This window comes from Lactuca sativa, chromosome 3 (assembly GCF_002870075.4).
Source record: "Lactuca sativa cultivar Salinas chromosome 3, Lsat_Salinas_v11, whole genome shotgun sequence".
In the NCBI taxonomy this organism is placed as follows: domain Eukaryota; kingdom Viridiplantae; phylum Streptophyta; class Magnoliopsida; order Asterales; family Asteraceae; genus Lactuca; species Lactuca sativa.
In genome coordinates, this window is record NC_056625.2 from 123,349,822 (window position 1) to 123,364,998 (window position 15,177).

The following is a 15,177-nucleotide window of genomic DNA, read 5'->3' on the forward strand; positions in this document are numbered from 1 at the left end:
ATTAATATATTATAAGTTCTAATATATTAATAATATTATTTAATTAGTTTTGATCAAGATTTAATTTAGAATTAATTAAGTGATCAAAAGATAAGTAATTAGATATATGGGTAGATTATGTAAATCTTCCATATCTTATATAGTGGGCTAAGATGCTCCATGGATTATCAAGTTGGGTTCCACCCATAGGATGCTCCATGGAGTTAACCCATGGATCAAGAAATGAAGAGTCATGTTACATTAGGGTTTACCTAATGCAACACACTATATAAGCAATGTGTTTCTCCCCAAAATCCGTGACACTAAGAAAACAAGAGGGCTTTGCCGATTTTGCATGTGTTAGAGTTTTCTCTCAAGTTTGTTCATTGTATTTGGTGTTGTGTGAGGCATTTGAGGCATCACACTTGACGTGCTAGGATCACAAGGTTTTAAGGAACACTTTCAATAACAAGGTATGTAGTTCTATCTTTGATTCAAAGAAAAATGTTTCCCCATGTATGCTAGATAGGAACATAACCTTGGAAATCAATTTTTCATGATAATTAGAAAAACATAGATCCAAGATTATTAGGGTTGCATGTAGACTTAGGAAGTGTTAGGATGCTTAAAACCCATCAGTGGTATCAGAGACTAAGCTTGCTTGTTTGATTTTTGTGCAAACTGCTTGAAAAAATCGATTTTCTGCTCACTGCTCGTATGAACTCGCCGAGTCCATGACCAAATGCAAGCTACTCGTCGAGTTTGTTCTTGCACTCGACGAGTAGAGGCTGCTGTGACCAAAATTTCGACCTTTGTTGCTGAAAATGGACTAGGATCATTACCCTAAACTGTTTTGGTGTTTTAAAACTTGTTTTAGTTGGTGTAATGTTCATGTTAAGCTATTTATAATGACAATTATCAAAAATTACAAGTTTTAAGTATAATTTATGATTCTTGTAAGTTTTCATATTCATGTTCTTTTTCTTATGATGTCTAGATGATCCTAGGAATTGTTAGTAACCTATGTGGTAGATTAATTCATGATGACTATGTGTTTTAATGGAGTCCATAACTTGTCCTCAAATTATGGAAAACCAAAAGTCACATTGTTAAAAGCCATTAAAAGAACATATGAGTTATAAAAAATGAAGAGTCTTCATTTTTAATACTCTATTAACTCATAAGTTACATGAATGAAAAGCTTTGAAAGTTTACAAAACTTTCCCTCAAGTTTTGGAACAAGTAAAGTCTTGATTAAAACTTTAGTTCCAACCCTTAGAATTTTAGAAGTTAAAATTCAACCCCTATACTTTATAATATTATAAGTTAATAATATATATATATATATATATATATATATATATATATATATATATATATATATATATATATATATATATATATATATATATGTATGTATAAGATCAAGTCGTCTTACCGCTAGTACGCCTCATTCACGAAGCCAGACTATAAGGGGGTATAAGGTTGTTGCCTATAAAATGGCTATTTAATGGGTGTCCACTCTCACCCTCCGCTTCCTTGGTCGGTGTAGGGTCGTTAGCCGAACGGGTAGGACAAGGACTTATAAATTCTCATTAAAAGTATGATGAATATTATAAAATAACTAAATGCTTTTATTAAATTCCCAATCTTAGTTACATTAGGAAAATGTGAATAAGGTGCTAATCCATGAAATTACACTTTACACTTTGTTTAAGTTGTTAGTGGAGAGTGTGTGGTTAAGCGGCACACTAACTTGGCTTAACAAGGTAGGTAAAGGGTGACTTAAAGTTTATCATAGTATCGGTGGAGCGTGTGTGGTTAACCGGCACATTGATTGAGTGATAAACATTAAGGGTACCAAGTGATTTGCATTGTTACTTCACACCTCGTTTTGTGATCCTCGGCATCCCAGTCACAAAACATGGAGGGCACACTCGAGATTGAAACATGCCATTGAAAAGTTCAATGAATCTCAAAGAATCTAGGAATTTCTAAGAACCAATTAAAAACCTAATATCAATATTTCGTTTTTCATGGTGGAAATTGGTGAATTGTCATTCACCTACCATTCAAATATGTTATTACTTAGATTACGACATACCTCTTCTAAGTATAATATATTGTGATTAGGTCCTAGCCTTAATATTACATTTGGGTGTTTTATTAAGGACTAGTTGTATATCTAAACTAAACTTTTCTTCTTTTCAGATGTCTGCAAACAGTGCTGCTCCTGGCTCTAATCCTAATGGCTCCTTTTCTCTAATGAACTTGTGTGGGAAAGTCACTTTTGATGAGTCCAACTTTAATGAATGGATCATAAACATCTGAATGATTACCCGCTACGAGGACAAAGAATATGTTCTCGATAAGGAGCTTAAGGAGATCGATGAGACAATTGCTACTCCTCAAGAGATCGCTGACTTTAGGGGTACATGAAAGGGATGCCACCACGGTGGCATGCATCATGATGGCCACTATGACAGCCGACCTCCAAAATTCCTACGAGGACCTCTACCTTTTGAAATGCACCAAGATTTGATGGAAAGATACCATCAAAGTGCAAGACAACAGAGGTATGAAATCATCTCCTCCATGATAACAACCCGAATGAAGGATGGTGAACCCATCACGGGCCACATGCAGAAAATGCAATGATTTGTGGACCATTTGCTAAAGCTCAATGTGAACTTCCCCGAGGAGCTTGCAGTAGATATCATTTTGCAATCCTTACCATCGTGATATGATCAATTCCGCATGACATATCACATGAACAAGGAAGGGGTCACCCTCAGCAAACTTCAAGGACTCTTAAAGACCGCGGAAAGTGGTCATAAGGGGAAGGCGGTTGTTACTACTCCTACTCCTACCAACTCCGCCCCTATCTTGGCAATCGGGAAAGGACGAGGGAAGAAGAGAAACAATTCTTCGAAGGGTACCAAGTCTAGGACCCTTGATGGCTCTTCTTCAAGTGGAACCAAGAAAGGTTTCGTGACTCCTTCTTCTGACCCAAAAGAGGCTGAATGCTTCTTTTGCCATGAAAAGGCACATTGGAAGCAAAACTGTCCAAAGTACCAGCAAGATGTGAAGGATGGGAAAGTCAAACCCAATCATGCAGGTATTTACACTATCTTATCTAATAACTCACCCCAATCTCACTCTTGGGTCCTTGATACCGGTTGGGGTATTCATATCTGTTCTGATTTGCAGGGATTAAGAAGAAGTGAGAATGTGGAGCAAGGAAGAATAAACTTAATCATGGGGAATAGGAAAGCCTTACCTGTCACCAAGATTGGAGTTTATACTTTATCGCTAAGTAGTGGGTTTAGCTTAGATTTGTATAAATGTTGTTATTCGCTAGAAATGGCAAGAAATATTATTTCCTTTCATGCATTGTATAAACATGGTTTTACCTTTTCATTTGATAATGAAGTTGGTTCGATTAATGTTTTCTTTAATAATGTTCTTTATTTTAAAGCATTACCTTGTGATGGTGTGTATGAAACTGTATCCGTGGTTGATAACTTAGGAAATAATGTTCTGTGTATTGATTCTATTAATAAAAATAACTTGGATAAAGCGTCATTATGGCATTGTCATCTTGGACATATAAGCAAGAAACACATAGGCCAACTCCAAAAGGATGGAGTCTTGGAGTCATTTGACCTAAAGTCAGATGACAATTGTGAATCATGCTTACATGGAAAATGACAAAGTCACCCTTCGCTTGTTCTAGTGAGAGGGGTGAAGGTTTGTTGGATCTCTTACACACGGATGTGTGTGGACCCTTCAAACATGCCACAAGGGATGCTAATTATTATTATTTGACTTTTACTGGTGATTACAGTAGATATGGATATGTCTACTTAATCAAGCATAAGTCAGAGAGTTTCGAAAGGTTTAAAGAATTTAAACACGAAGTCGAGAATCAATTGGGCAGGAGCATTAAGATGCTTCGATCTGTTCGAGGTCATGAGTATCTTAGTTCAGAGTTCCTCGACAATCTTAGGGAATGTGGGATTGTCTCACAATTGACACCTCCGAGGACACCGTGGTTGAATGGTGTAGATAAGAGGCATAATCGAACCTTGCACTAGTACAAAAATTGGCTATGGTTACACCAAAAAACTGTGACCATATGCCTATAGTCACACCTTTTTTTTTCATCGGAAGTGTCACCGAAGGTCGTGCCATTTTAGGCACCATACAACCAATTTTAAATTTAGTGGTTGTAACATATGAAAACCTGTGACCATAGCATAAAAGTGTGGCTATAGGGTAGAGATTTTTGTTGTTGTACACTATCATTTTATCTAAGATTGTGGTCATAAACACTTTTTAGACACACATTCTTTTTATTTTAGTGACTATCTTTCATGTAATGGTTACGTGAAGTTATTTTTAGTGTGGCGTATTGCTATTAATTGGTCACACAAAAAATTTTTCATTATGAATATAGACTATCATTTAGAGACACAAAATTAAGCATAGCATGACCATGTTCATCAAATGGCCACATGAATTTATTATCACTATTACGTTTTGCTAATAAATTGTTACACAAAAAATTATTTGGTATGACTATTAACAATCTTTTAGACACACATAATTAAGCAAGTCATCACCATGTTCCCAAAATGGTCACATGAATATATGATTTTAATGACCAAAAGTATTTTAAAGACACATACTATATTTTTTACTATGATTATCTTATAACTTATAGTCACATACGTTTAATTTATCATGATTGTTGCTATCATTCAAACACATAAAACATAGTAAGTGTGGCTATTTTATATCTTTTCGACATAGGAAATCAATTAAACATAACTGTAATTGATTTATAGAAACAAAAGTATATATAATAGTGGCCAATATTCACCTTATGAACATAACAATTTGTTTTATGTGTGACCGATTTTATCATTTAGACATTAAAAAATTCCAAATTGTTACTATTGTTTTTATTGTAGTCACACATACATACTTAAACCATAGTTTTAAATGTCGTATAGTTATATAATGTTTTTACAACTGTCACTATTGTCGAACATACAGTCACATGAAGGTAGAAATAAGTGGCAGATGTTATGATTTTGACACACAATTATCTACATTAATAATCTTATTTAGTTTTTTGTCACGTATTTTAAATTAAAACATGACTATAAAATCATTGTAGACACACAACTAATGTTTATCGTCCTTATTGTTTAGTATTTAGTGACACAAAATTTTGATAACCATAACATTTTTTATCCTTTAGACACACCTATAGTTTTCAATCTGGCTATTGCTCATAATTTAGATATCTCAAACCAATGCAATTGTAACCATTAGTGTTGTATCGACACACAATTTCATTTACCAGGACTATATTTACCCTATTGGCACATTAGTTTTATCTTATCATGTCGTTTTTTTTAAGATTTTGACTCACAAGTATTGTTTAAATATAACAATACATAAACTATTAGTCATATGATTATTAAATAAAGTGACATATGTATCTTTTCCGACACACAAATTTTCAACGTTGTATTTGTTTTACTTCTAGTCACACATGTTTAATAAAAAATGACTGTAAAACACTTGCAAACGCATATTGAGTTTCTATCATGACTATTGTTAGCCCTTTAGTCACACGACACATTTGTTGTGAAGTAAGCATTATATACATTTTAGTGACAACAAAATAAAACATGACGATAAAATTATTAGACACATGGAATAAAAAAACAATGTTAAATAAACATAACCGTAAATGGACAATATGAAATGACAAGAAAATATCAATATTAATATTAAATCAAATAAAAGTTTCCATTCATAATTTCACTAATTAAATGGTAAAAATCCTTGTAATCAGAACAAGTTTATTAAAAATGTTAAAGAAAGGAATAAACAGTCATAATTAACCAAAAACTAGATTTCTTTAGTCTTGTTGAAAGTGCTCCTTGTATGCTTGTCAATGCTAAATCTCGTTATAATTTTTTTTTACTTCTTGGACCTTTTATGTTCATCATCTTGAGTTAAACTTTTTCTTTGTTTCTTTGAGCTTTTATGTTCATCATCTTGAGTTGATCCCATTCGTGGTACCTGAAAAAACATTGAAAGAAATTTGAACAACTATTAATTTAAAAGACTAATTTCAAAAGGAAAAAAATAATGCATAAAGAAGTTAATAGAAGAAATAAACCTTTTCGTCACATTTGACAAGGTATTTTGGCCATGCAACAAAAGTTTTATGTGCATCCTCAACTAATTTGATATCACCGTTTGGATATGGTAAAAATGCAGCTCCTTTTATCACATCATCAATTGAAACTTTATAGCAGTCGTCTTGAAGTGGAACTCCATGAATGGTTTGTCTTTCCGAAGATATGTAAACGGTACCAAAAGCAACATTACTTCTATTATTTGGATATTGTAGAATGCACTTCATTGTCTTCATTGGCTACAATGATTGCACATATTTAGATAAAAAAACAATAAACAGAAATTTATATTTTCATGTCAAAATACAAATACATATCTGTGAGAGTTTTGGTGAATGAGTATCTTTTGTTTTTGGATGTGAATTTGTAGTCGCACTCTTAGATTCAACAGTTATTTTGGTGGCTTTTGCCATTACCTAGAAAACAATAATTCAATATTATATTAAAATCAGAAAATACTGCAAAAAAATATTAAAATCAATGAATTTGTCAAATAATTACTTACTCGTGTAACTGTTTCATTTGTCGATGCTTTATTTATGATAGGTGTTTTCTCTATGATAGTATTAGTAACAGGAGTGGCATGAGATTCAATGTTTTTGTCCACTGAAAATACCTACAAAATTTAAGGAAAATGATCAATTTATATAATAAATGCATTTTGCAGAAACAGTAACAACTCACTTGTGTTGGAGACTGATTCAGATGAGATGGTAGATTAGGTATCATTGTTCCTTGTGATTCAAGATGAGCTAAAACTAACTTTAGTGTATTATCTTATTCTCTCACCTTTGTTGACAACGCCTTAAGTTCTTCATCTTTTTTCTGCAGCTCAAGTCTCTCATTCTGTAGTTCAAACTTTAGGTCCGCAATTTGTTCTTTTGAAGATCCTTCGGTTCTAGGAATGTGGAAATATCTGTTAGCAGTCACTCCTATGCCAACCCCTTTTAAGAATCCACCATTTTCCTTGCCAAAGACTAGTGTCATGGCATCCATCCCAGGATCAAGCTTCACATCTCCATCTTTGATTTGTTTTTCATGTTCCATCTATAAACAAAAATATATCAAAATAATGTCTTCAATAGTTATTTAACAAGTCAAATATTTATTATAGTAATAAAACAATAAAGGAGAAAGTTTTGATGAACTTACTAGTTTTTCTGCCATGACTTTAACATTGGTAAATGTTGGCCTTCTTGGACCACCTGATGTAAAAAATGACATTTTTTCCAGGCGGTTAGTGTCGGCAGTTTTGAACATGTTTGCAAAAGACCGGATACATAACAATTATGCACATGACAATTTTGATTACACTTTTTATGTGTAAACTATCTTACTTATAATGATCTGTATAAATAATAAAACATATCAGCTGTCATGATATGAACTTTATACAAAATATAATGACATTTATATCCAGCTAAAATCAAATTAAAACATGTCATAAATTTTAAATTTACCATTTCACTAGAATCTCTTATTATGAAAAGTCATATGCTAGTTATATTGTAATTTGCAAATAAATATCAATTTACTCGTGATAACTAGTTTGTCAACATACAAAAATATGAATATTATATATGTAACAAACCATTTAATGTATCAATCATTGAGCTATCGTGAAATAATCACATATTTGTAACGCATCAAAATTTGTTTTGTTTAATTGTGCTCATACTGCTAGTGAATTGGTTTTCCTGGTGACATTGGTTTTCCATTCCTACCTGCTGACAATTTTTCCCTCCTTAAAAAAATATTTTTTTGTCATCTAATAAAGTTTTATTAAGCCTGTACATATGCCTATAAAAAAAATATTTTCCAACTGTTGTCTACTTTAAATGGATTAACATAAAAGCCCATATCAAACAAAACGAAACTCACGTTTATATAAGTCTATATGAATCTTTACAAATTAAAATCAAATGTTTAATTTTAGGTACAAAACATTATATATAATGTATTATAAACTTCTTCAAATTTCTAACAAACCACATGTATCCTCTATTTTTAATAACTCAATTCCAATTTTACCCTTTGATAACTCTTTTACATCTTTTTTATACTATCAGAGCTTCCCTAAAAACAAACACATAAAAATACACAATCCAATCAAAGATAGAACTTACCAGTTTCTCTCTTAGAGTCGTATATCCTCCTCGTCCCATCCGGTGATTATAATTCGACTTCGAACGCGCTACTATCGCCTTTCTCGACGTATCCTTCCAAAAAAAATTCACAGATCTTATAAGTATTTTTTACCTTAATAAAATATAAAATAAAAGTGATAATGAATATAAAAAATGAATTTAACCTTGAATTTGTGTGACTGTGTGTGTTCAACGAACTTGTCCCAATGATCTTGGCTAAGAATTATTGTACTGTATCGTTTAGGAATTCTTTTAAGCTTAGCGGTATTCCCTAAGTTGGGCTCTATGTATTTTGCATAAAATTTTCTTCTAAAATTCCGTAGAAGCATACCAAGCCGATTCATTATATATTTTCTTCGACTATCCTCAATTTCATAAAAACGCTGAATACAAGTAGCTAGTATGTTAGTTATTGAAAGAAATTGCATTAGAGAATACCAACAACATATGAGTTGCATATAAAAAAACATTATTTACCGTTATCTCTTCCCATAGTTTCTCCTTGACTTCTTTTGTTACCTTCTTCCAATTGAAAACACTAACTCCTACCCTTTCCCGTACTAAGTCTCCCAGATAAGTTGGTAACTGTGATCTATACTTCCCTGCAAACCTTCCAAATTCATCAAACTTTACATGTTTTTTTCTTCCACCAGAATTTGTATGTTCGGTCCGTAACTTTGGCAATCGAGTCAATCCCCTCTTCCTTGTTTTCTTTATAGTCTCTATATTGCTATTGGAATCGCTGGAAGTGTAATCCAATGTGTCTTCATGTTCTGAATCATCTAGATCAGATCCATCATTTTGGTCCTCATCCTCCATTTCCAATATAGGCACATCTTCAATCAATGTGTTTTCTCCTTCCATAATACTTAATTAAACATGAAAAATAACATATAAGTTAGTGTAATCAGATTAGTATTTCATTAAAGAATATGATACCATACAATAATATTTAACATAAATTATTGATTTAGGCTTTTCATCGAACAGTTGGTGTGCAATAAGCACACCTGGTGTTCAAAAAAATTATTTTTTGTTATGGCATCATTTGGAACAATATACTACCGGTAACATTTTTAATCAACTAAAAGACAAATTTAATGGTAACATTCATAAAGACTTACAACTGAATAAAGAACGATTTAGGTAGAAGAACACCTGTAGTACAGCTAATTTTCTTTCACAATGGAGAAGACGATAAAAATTATTGAATAAATCAATCCTCTTTATAGAGATGAAATTAATATGTTCCTAATTTCATGGATGATACCTAATATCTCGACATTAGCTTTCTCAAATCGATTTGATATGGTTTATGGTTTTGGCGGTGAGAAAGATGAAGACTTCCCGCCTTGATTTTGGAGAGTAAACACATTCTTGAAATTTTCTTGTGATCCTTTCTGAACCCTAAAACGATTTTGGAGGCGAAAAAGCGTATTGATATTAGTTTGTAATTGATCCTAGATTTCATCATATCCTCCTCAAACGATTTGACGTTGTATCAACATTGGCATTTACCAAATTAAATAAAAATTACATTTTGGTCCTTGTAAAATGTGAAGAAAATCTCAAACTTCACGTGCATATTGTGTTGGCAACATTTTTTTGACAAATTAAATGAAAAATATTAACTATTTTTTCTTTTTGTTAATTTTTTTGCTAAAGATAAATATTATATTCATTATTTAATTAGTCTAAGTATATATAGCTATTATTATATATAAAATATAAATATATAATATATTTAATATATAATATAATAGTAAGGTTCGATTCCGTTTTTGCAGTTCATGAACATATAAAAACCGCACTGTATCCAAAAATTTCGGTTTTTGCAAAAGTATAAGCATAAATCCATAATCCCAAATGGCCGACAAAATAATAAGTCTTTAGTCGTAAGTTGTAGGTCATAATCTTATATGCCCTAAAGTTACAGGTCATTAGCTTTCAGTGGATATGTTGATTATCTGTAGTAATCTAATAGGTGGTGGTGGCAGGTGATGGGTGGGGGTGGTAGTGGCGGTGGCGATGGTAGGTGGTGGTTGCAGGTGGTGGTAGTAATGGTTGGTGTTTGTGGTGGTGGAGGTAGGTGGTGGCGACGATATTGGTAGGTGGTGGTGGCGGCGGTAGTGGTAACTATGGTGCTGGCAGGTGACGGGTAGGGGTGGTAGTGGCGGTGGTGGTGGCGATGGTAGGTGGTGGTGGTGGTAGTAATGGTTGGTGTTTGTGGTGGTGGTGTTGGAGGTAGGTGGTGGTGGCAATGGTAGGTGGTGGTGGTGGTAGTAATGGTTGGTGTTTGTGGTGGTGGTGGTGGAGGTAGATGGTAGTGATGGCAGTAGTAGGTGGTGGTGGAGGTGGTAGGTGGTGGTGGTGGTGGTAGTGGTTGGTGGTGGAGACTGTAGTTGTGGTGGTGGCGGTAGTGGTAACGATGGTGGTGGCGATAGTGGTAGCAGTAATGGTGGCGATGGTGGTAGCGGTGACGAGTGGTGGCGGTGGATGGTGGCAGTGACGGCAGGTGATTGTGGTGTTTGTTAATGCCCATATATCCATAACTCCCCTTTGCCCTTATGTAGTGGTGTTTGTTAATAATCATAAATACAAAAACTATTTGTAAAAATAATAAAATCCTTTTAACCAAATGTAAAATAAGCATAAAGGCACAATCCCAAATGACCGATAAATAATAGGTCATTAGCCTTGTGTTGTTGGTCATAATCTCATATGCCCTAAAGTCGCAGGTCATTAGCTTTCAGTGGATATCTTCATTATCTTTAGTAATCCAATAGTTGGTTGTCGCAGGTGACGGGTGGGGTGGTAGTGGCGGTGGTGGCGGTGACGGTAGGTGGTGGTTACAGGTGGTGTTGGTGGTAGTAATGGTTGGTGTTTGTGGTGGAGGTAGGTGGTTGCGATGGTAGTGGTACGTGGTGGTGGCGATGGTAGGTGGTGGTTGCAGGTGGTGGTGGTAGTAATGGTTGGTGTTTGTGGTGGTGGAGGTGGTAGGTGGTGGTGGTGGTGGTAGTGGTTAGTGGTGGAGACTGTAGTTGTGGTGGCGGCGGTAGTGGTAACTATGGTGGTGGCGATGGTGGTAGCAGTAGTAGTGGCGATGGTGGTAGCGGTGACAAGTGGTGGCGGTGGGTGGTGGCAGTGACGCCAGGTGATTGTGGTGTTTGTTAATACCCATATATCCATAACTCCCCTTTGGCCTTATGTAGTGGTGTTTGTTAACAATCATAAATACAAAAACTATTTGTAAAAATAATAAAATCCTTTTAACCAAATGTAAAATAAGCATAAAGGCACAATCCCAAATGACCGATAAATAATAAGTCATTAGCCTTAAGTTGTAGGTCATAATCTCATATGCCCTAAAGTCGTAGGTCATTAGCTTTCAGTGGATATATTCATTATCTTTAGCAATCCAATAGTTGGTGGTGGCAGGTGACGGGTGGGGTGGTGGCGGCGATGGTAGGTGGTGGTTGCAGGTGGTGTTGGTGGTAGTAATGGTTGGTGTTTGTGGTGGAGGTAGGTGGTTACGATGGCAGTGGTAGGTGGTGGTGGTGGAGGTGGTAAGTGGTGGTGGTGGTGGTGGTTTATGGTGGAGACTGTAGTTGTGGTGGCGGCGGTGGTGGTGGCGATGGTGGTAGTAGTGGTGGTGACGATGGTGGTAGCAGTGACAGGTGGTGGCGGTGGGTGGTGGCAGTGACCGTATGTGATTGTGGTGTTTGTTAATACCCATGTAGTAGTGGTGGTGACGGTGGTTGTAGTGGTGGTGGTTGTAGGTGGTGACGGTTAGTGGTGATGGTTGTAGGTGGTGGTGGCGGTAGTTATGGCAGTGGTGGTGGTGGAGACGGTAGTTATGCTGATGGCGGTAGGTGGTGGTGGCGATAGTGGTGGAGGTGGTGGTGGCGGTAGTTATGGCAGTGGTGGCGGTGGAGACGGTAGTTGTGGTGGTGGCGGTAGCGGTAACAGTGGTGGTGGCGATGGTGGTAGCGGTGACAAGTGGTGGTGATTGTGGCGGTGGTAGGTGGTGGTGGTGATGGTGGTGGAGAAGGTAGTTGTGGTAGTGGCGGTAGCGGTAACGATGGTGGTGGTGGGTGGTGGCAATTAACTTTTTTACCGTATTTATCCTTTATAAACAATTTTTTTTTGTAATAATACCATTTTGATTTACATATTAACTAATCATATAGATTTATATTTCTCATTTTTCGTTTTCTTAATTACTTTACTAATGGTTACCTAATGTTTTATATCTTATTTAGATTTTAAAAAATATCTTGCTTCAACTATATAACAATTTACAACATACATTCCTCACTCATGAGTTACAAACTCTTAACAACTTAAAAAAAATGCAATTCTACTTTATGAACCCATTAAAACCCATGTAACCTTGAGTTTCAAAGAAATTACCAACAAAATCATGGCCTGATCATCCTTATCAAATATTATGCAATTCAAATTCTGCTTTTTCCCCTTACTAAAAGCAAAATTTATAAACAAATAATGTATTGTTGGATTAATCAGTTTGGTCAAATGATTCAAAAGCAATTTTTATATCTAGGGGTATTTTAGAAAATTTATCAAATAGTTGGTGTTCGTTAGAAAAAATCATTGTTTCAACATCAATTCATCTTCACCACCAGCCAAAGATTCATAAAAAATATTATAAACAAATAAAACATTAAAAAACAAATAAAATTTCAAGATAAAAGATGGTCGCATAAAAAGTAAAATACCACGATTACAATCCAAACTCTTAACCCCAATTTCAAATGTCAAAGTCAAATTAGGACAAACTAAAATTAAATTGGAGATAAGATGAAGTGATGCTTTGTTCGGCTGAGCAGATAAGAAATTAGGAACAGACAAAGTAAAATTAAACTGCTTTACCAATACTATTTTATAAAAATGTATTTATCCTTATTTTTTATTTTATTAAATACACCACTCCGGTCAAAATGTCAACTTAATATACTAATTAACACTTTGACGTTTGTTGTAGTTTCACCATCCCATTAACCCTACAAAGTAAAGGATTTCCATATCTTCACCCTACAAAGTAAAGGATTTCCATATCTTCACTGGGTTTGATTGGGTACTCGTCTAATTGATTGCAACTGGAATCGAAAGACTATAACGAAAAAACAACAGACTCCACTCTCTGCGACTACATATAACTCCTGGTAACTTTTTTTAAACAGCTAAACATTATTCCTGGTACTCCGATTTTTACTTTAATTTTGTGTTTTTAAATTAAGATCATGAGAATGAATGACATAATTTTCATTGGAAATTCCTTATTCACCCTCCATTTTCGATTAGTTTCTGCAATTTTTCACCATTGCTATCAATTCTAAACTTGATTAGTTCATAGATAATTAGGTTTTCTTATTGGTGCTATGTTGTTTTTAGATCAGTAGATTTTATTCTTATGAACACACATTAGGTATATAGAGTACATGTAACCAATAAAGTATTCAATGGTGTTGGAATTAATTCAGTTAATTCTTAATTTTAGATTAAGATTTATGCAGTAATCAAGTCACTTGATAATGTTAGAATGGCACACAAAACCAAGAAGGAAATCTGAACAAGAGATTAATAGGGACAACAACTTGACAATCAAATTACTTGATTCTTGAAAATGGAAACTTCATAGTGGACAAAATAACGAACAGGGGAGGAACACTAGACTAATATTGACCCACATTTTTTGAATTATCCAACAATTGTTCCTATTTTAATGTAGTCCAATTTGTACTGATTTTACTTTTCATACCACACTGAATGTTCAATGTCGTATCAAATTTTACAAGTTGGGATGAATATTTTTTACACCAGGTCCTTACAAAAACATGGACAAGTCTTGGATGGGAACTGATAGACACAAAAAGCCTTACATCGATGGAGTTGCAGCATTTTTGGATTATGATGTCCGCAATTTGAAGATCTCGATGAATATGGACCCACTAGATTCCAAAATAAAAATAAAAATTCCATGTCCATGTATTAATTGTGTAAACCACATAATTCTTCATGTGTCAGAAGTAGATCATCACTTATTTAGATATGGAATCGATCAAAACTACACCAAATGGATTAAGCATGGAGAAAAAGAGGACCAACCAAGAAATGTTTCGTTTAAAGAAAACTACTCAATGAACACAACATACTTCGATGAATCCACGAGCTTCACAATAGGAATTCCAACGGATGCCGAAGATACAGTAGAGATGGTTGAAGCCACAGAAGAAACTTTCATAGGAGACCATGTCAAATTTCAAAAACATATTGAAGATGCTGAGAAACCACTATACAAAGGGTGTCCTAACTTCACAAAGTTGTCTGCAGTTGTACAACTCCTAAACTTGAAGAGTAAGTATGGAGTTTCAGATAAGTGCTTTAATGAAACATTAGTTTTGATAAAGAAGATGTTACCTGAAGGTAACGAAATGTTGAGTAGTACCTATGACTAAGAAAGCCATGAAAGCAATGGGTTCCGGGTATACAAAGATACATGCATGTATCAATGATTGCATTCTGTACAGGAACCAGTACAAAGACGTGAAAGTATGTTCCACTTGTGGGAAATCAAGATGGAAGGTTGATGAGAAAGAAAAAATTATATATGAAAATATCCCAACAAAAGTGTTATGGTATTTTCCCATTATCCCGAGAATAAAACGACTATTTCAATCAAAGACAATAGCACAAAATTTAAAATGGCATGCCAACGATAGAACACATGACGATGTTTTACGTCACCCAACAGATACACCTGTGTGGGCTGCCATAGATAAAAGATATCCTGAATTTGCTAATGATCC

The 15,177-nt window shown here is 34.6% G+C and overlaps 1 protein-coding gene and 1 long non-coding RNA gene across 3 annotated transcripts; one reads left to right on the forward strand and one right to left on the reverse strand.

Annotated features, from left to right (window-relative positions):
* Positions 1-5,758: 5,758 nt before the first annotated feature.
* Positions 5,759-9,784, reverse strand: LOC128133048 (uncharacterized). 2 transcript variants are annotated; one of them, XR_008231240.1, is made up of 9 exons: positions 9,618-9,784; positions 8,825-9,215; positions 8,512-8,730; positions 8,327-8,419; positions 7,353-7,405; positions 6,885-7,247; positions 6,706-6,816; positions 6,182-6,616; positions 5,759-6,081 (listed from the first exon to the last, which is right to left on the reverse strand). It is a non-coding gene; the product is annotated as an uncharacterized LOC128133048 (long non-coding RNA). The 2 variants fall into 2 exon arrangements; XR_008231241.1 differs by lacking the exon at positions 9,618-9,784 and adding an exon at positions 9,472-9,566.
* A 563-nt stretch (positions 9,785-10,347) lies between these two features.
* Positions 10,348-12,356, forward strand: LOC128132825 (uncharacterized). Its single transcript, XM_052769813.1, has 7 exons — positions 10,348-10,432; positions 10,728-10,862; positions 11,147-11,229; positions 11,348-11,501; positions 11,786-11,891; positions 11,956-12,052; positions 12,156-12,356. The coding sequence occupies exons 1-7, from the start codon at positions 10,348-10,350 to the stop codon at positions 12,354-12,356; spliced, it is 861 nt and encodes a 286-aa protein (XP_052625773.1).
* Positions 12,357-15,177: the final 2,821 nt, after the last annotated feature.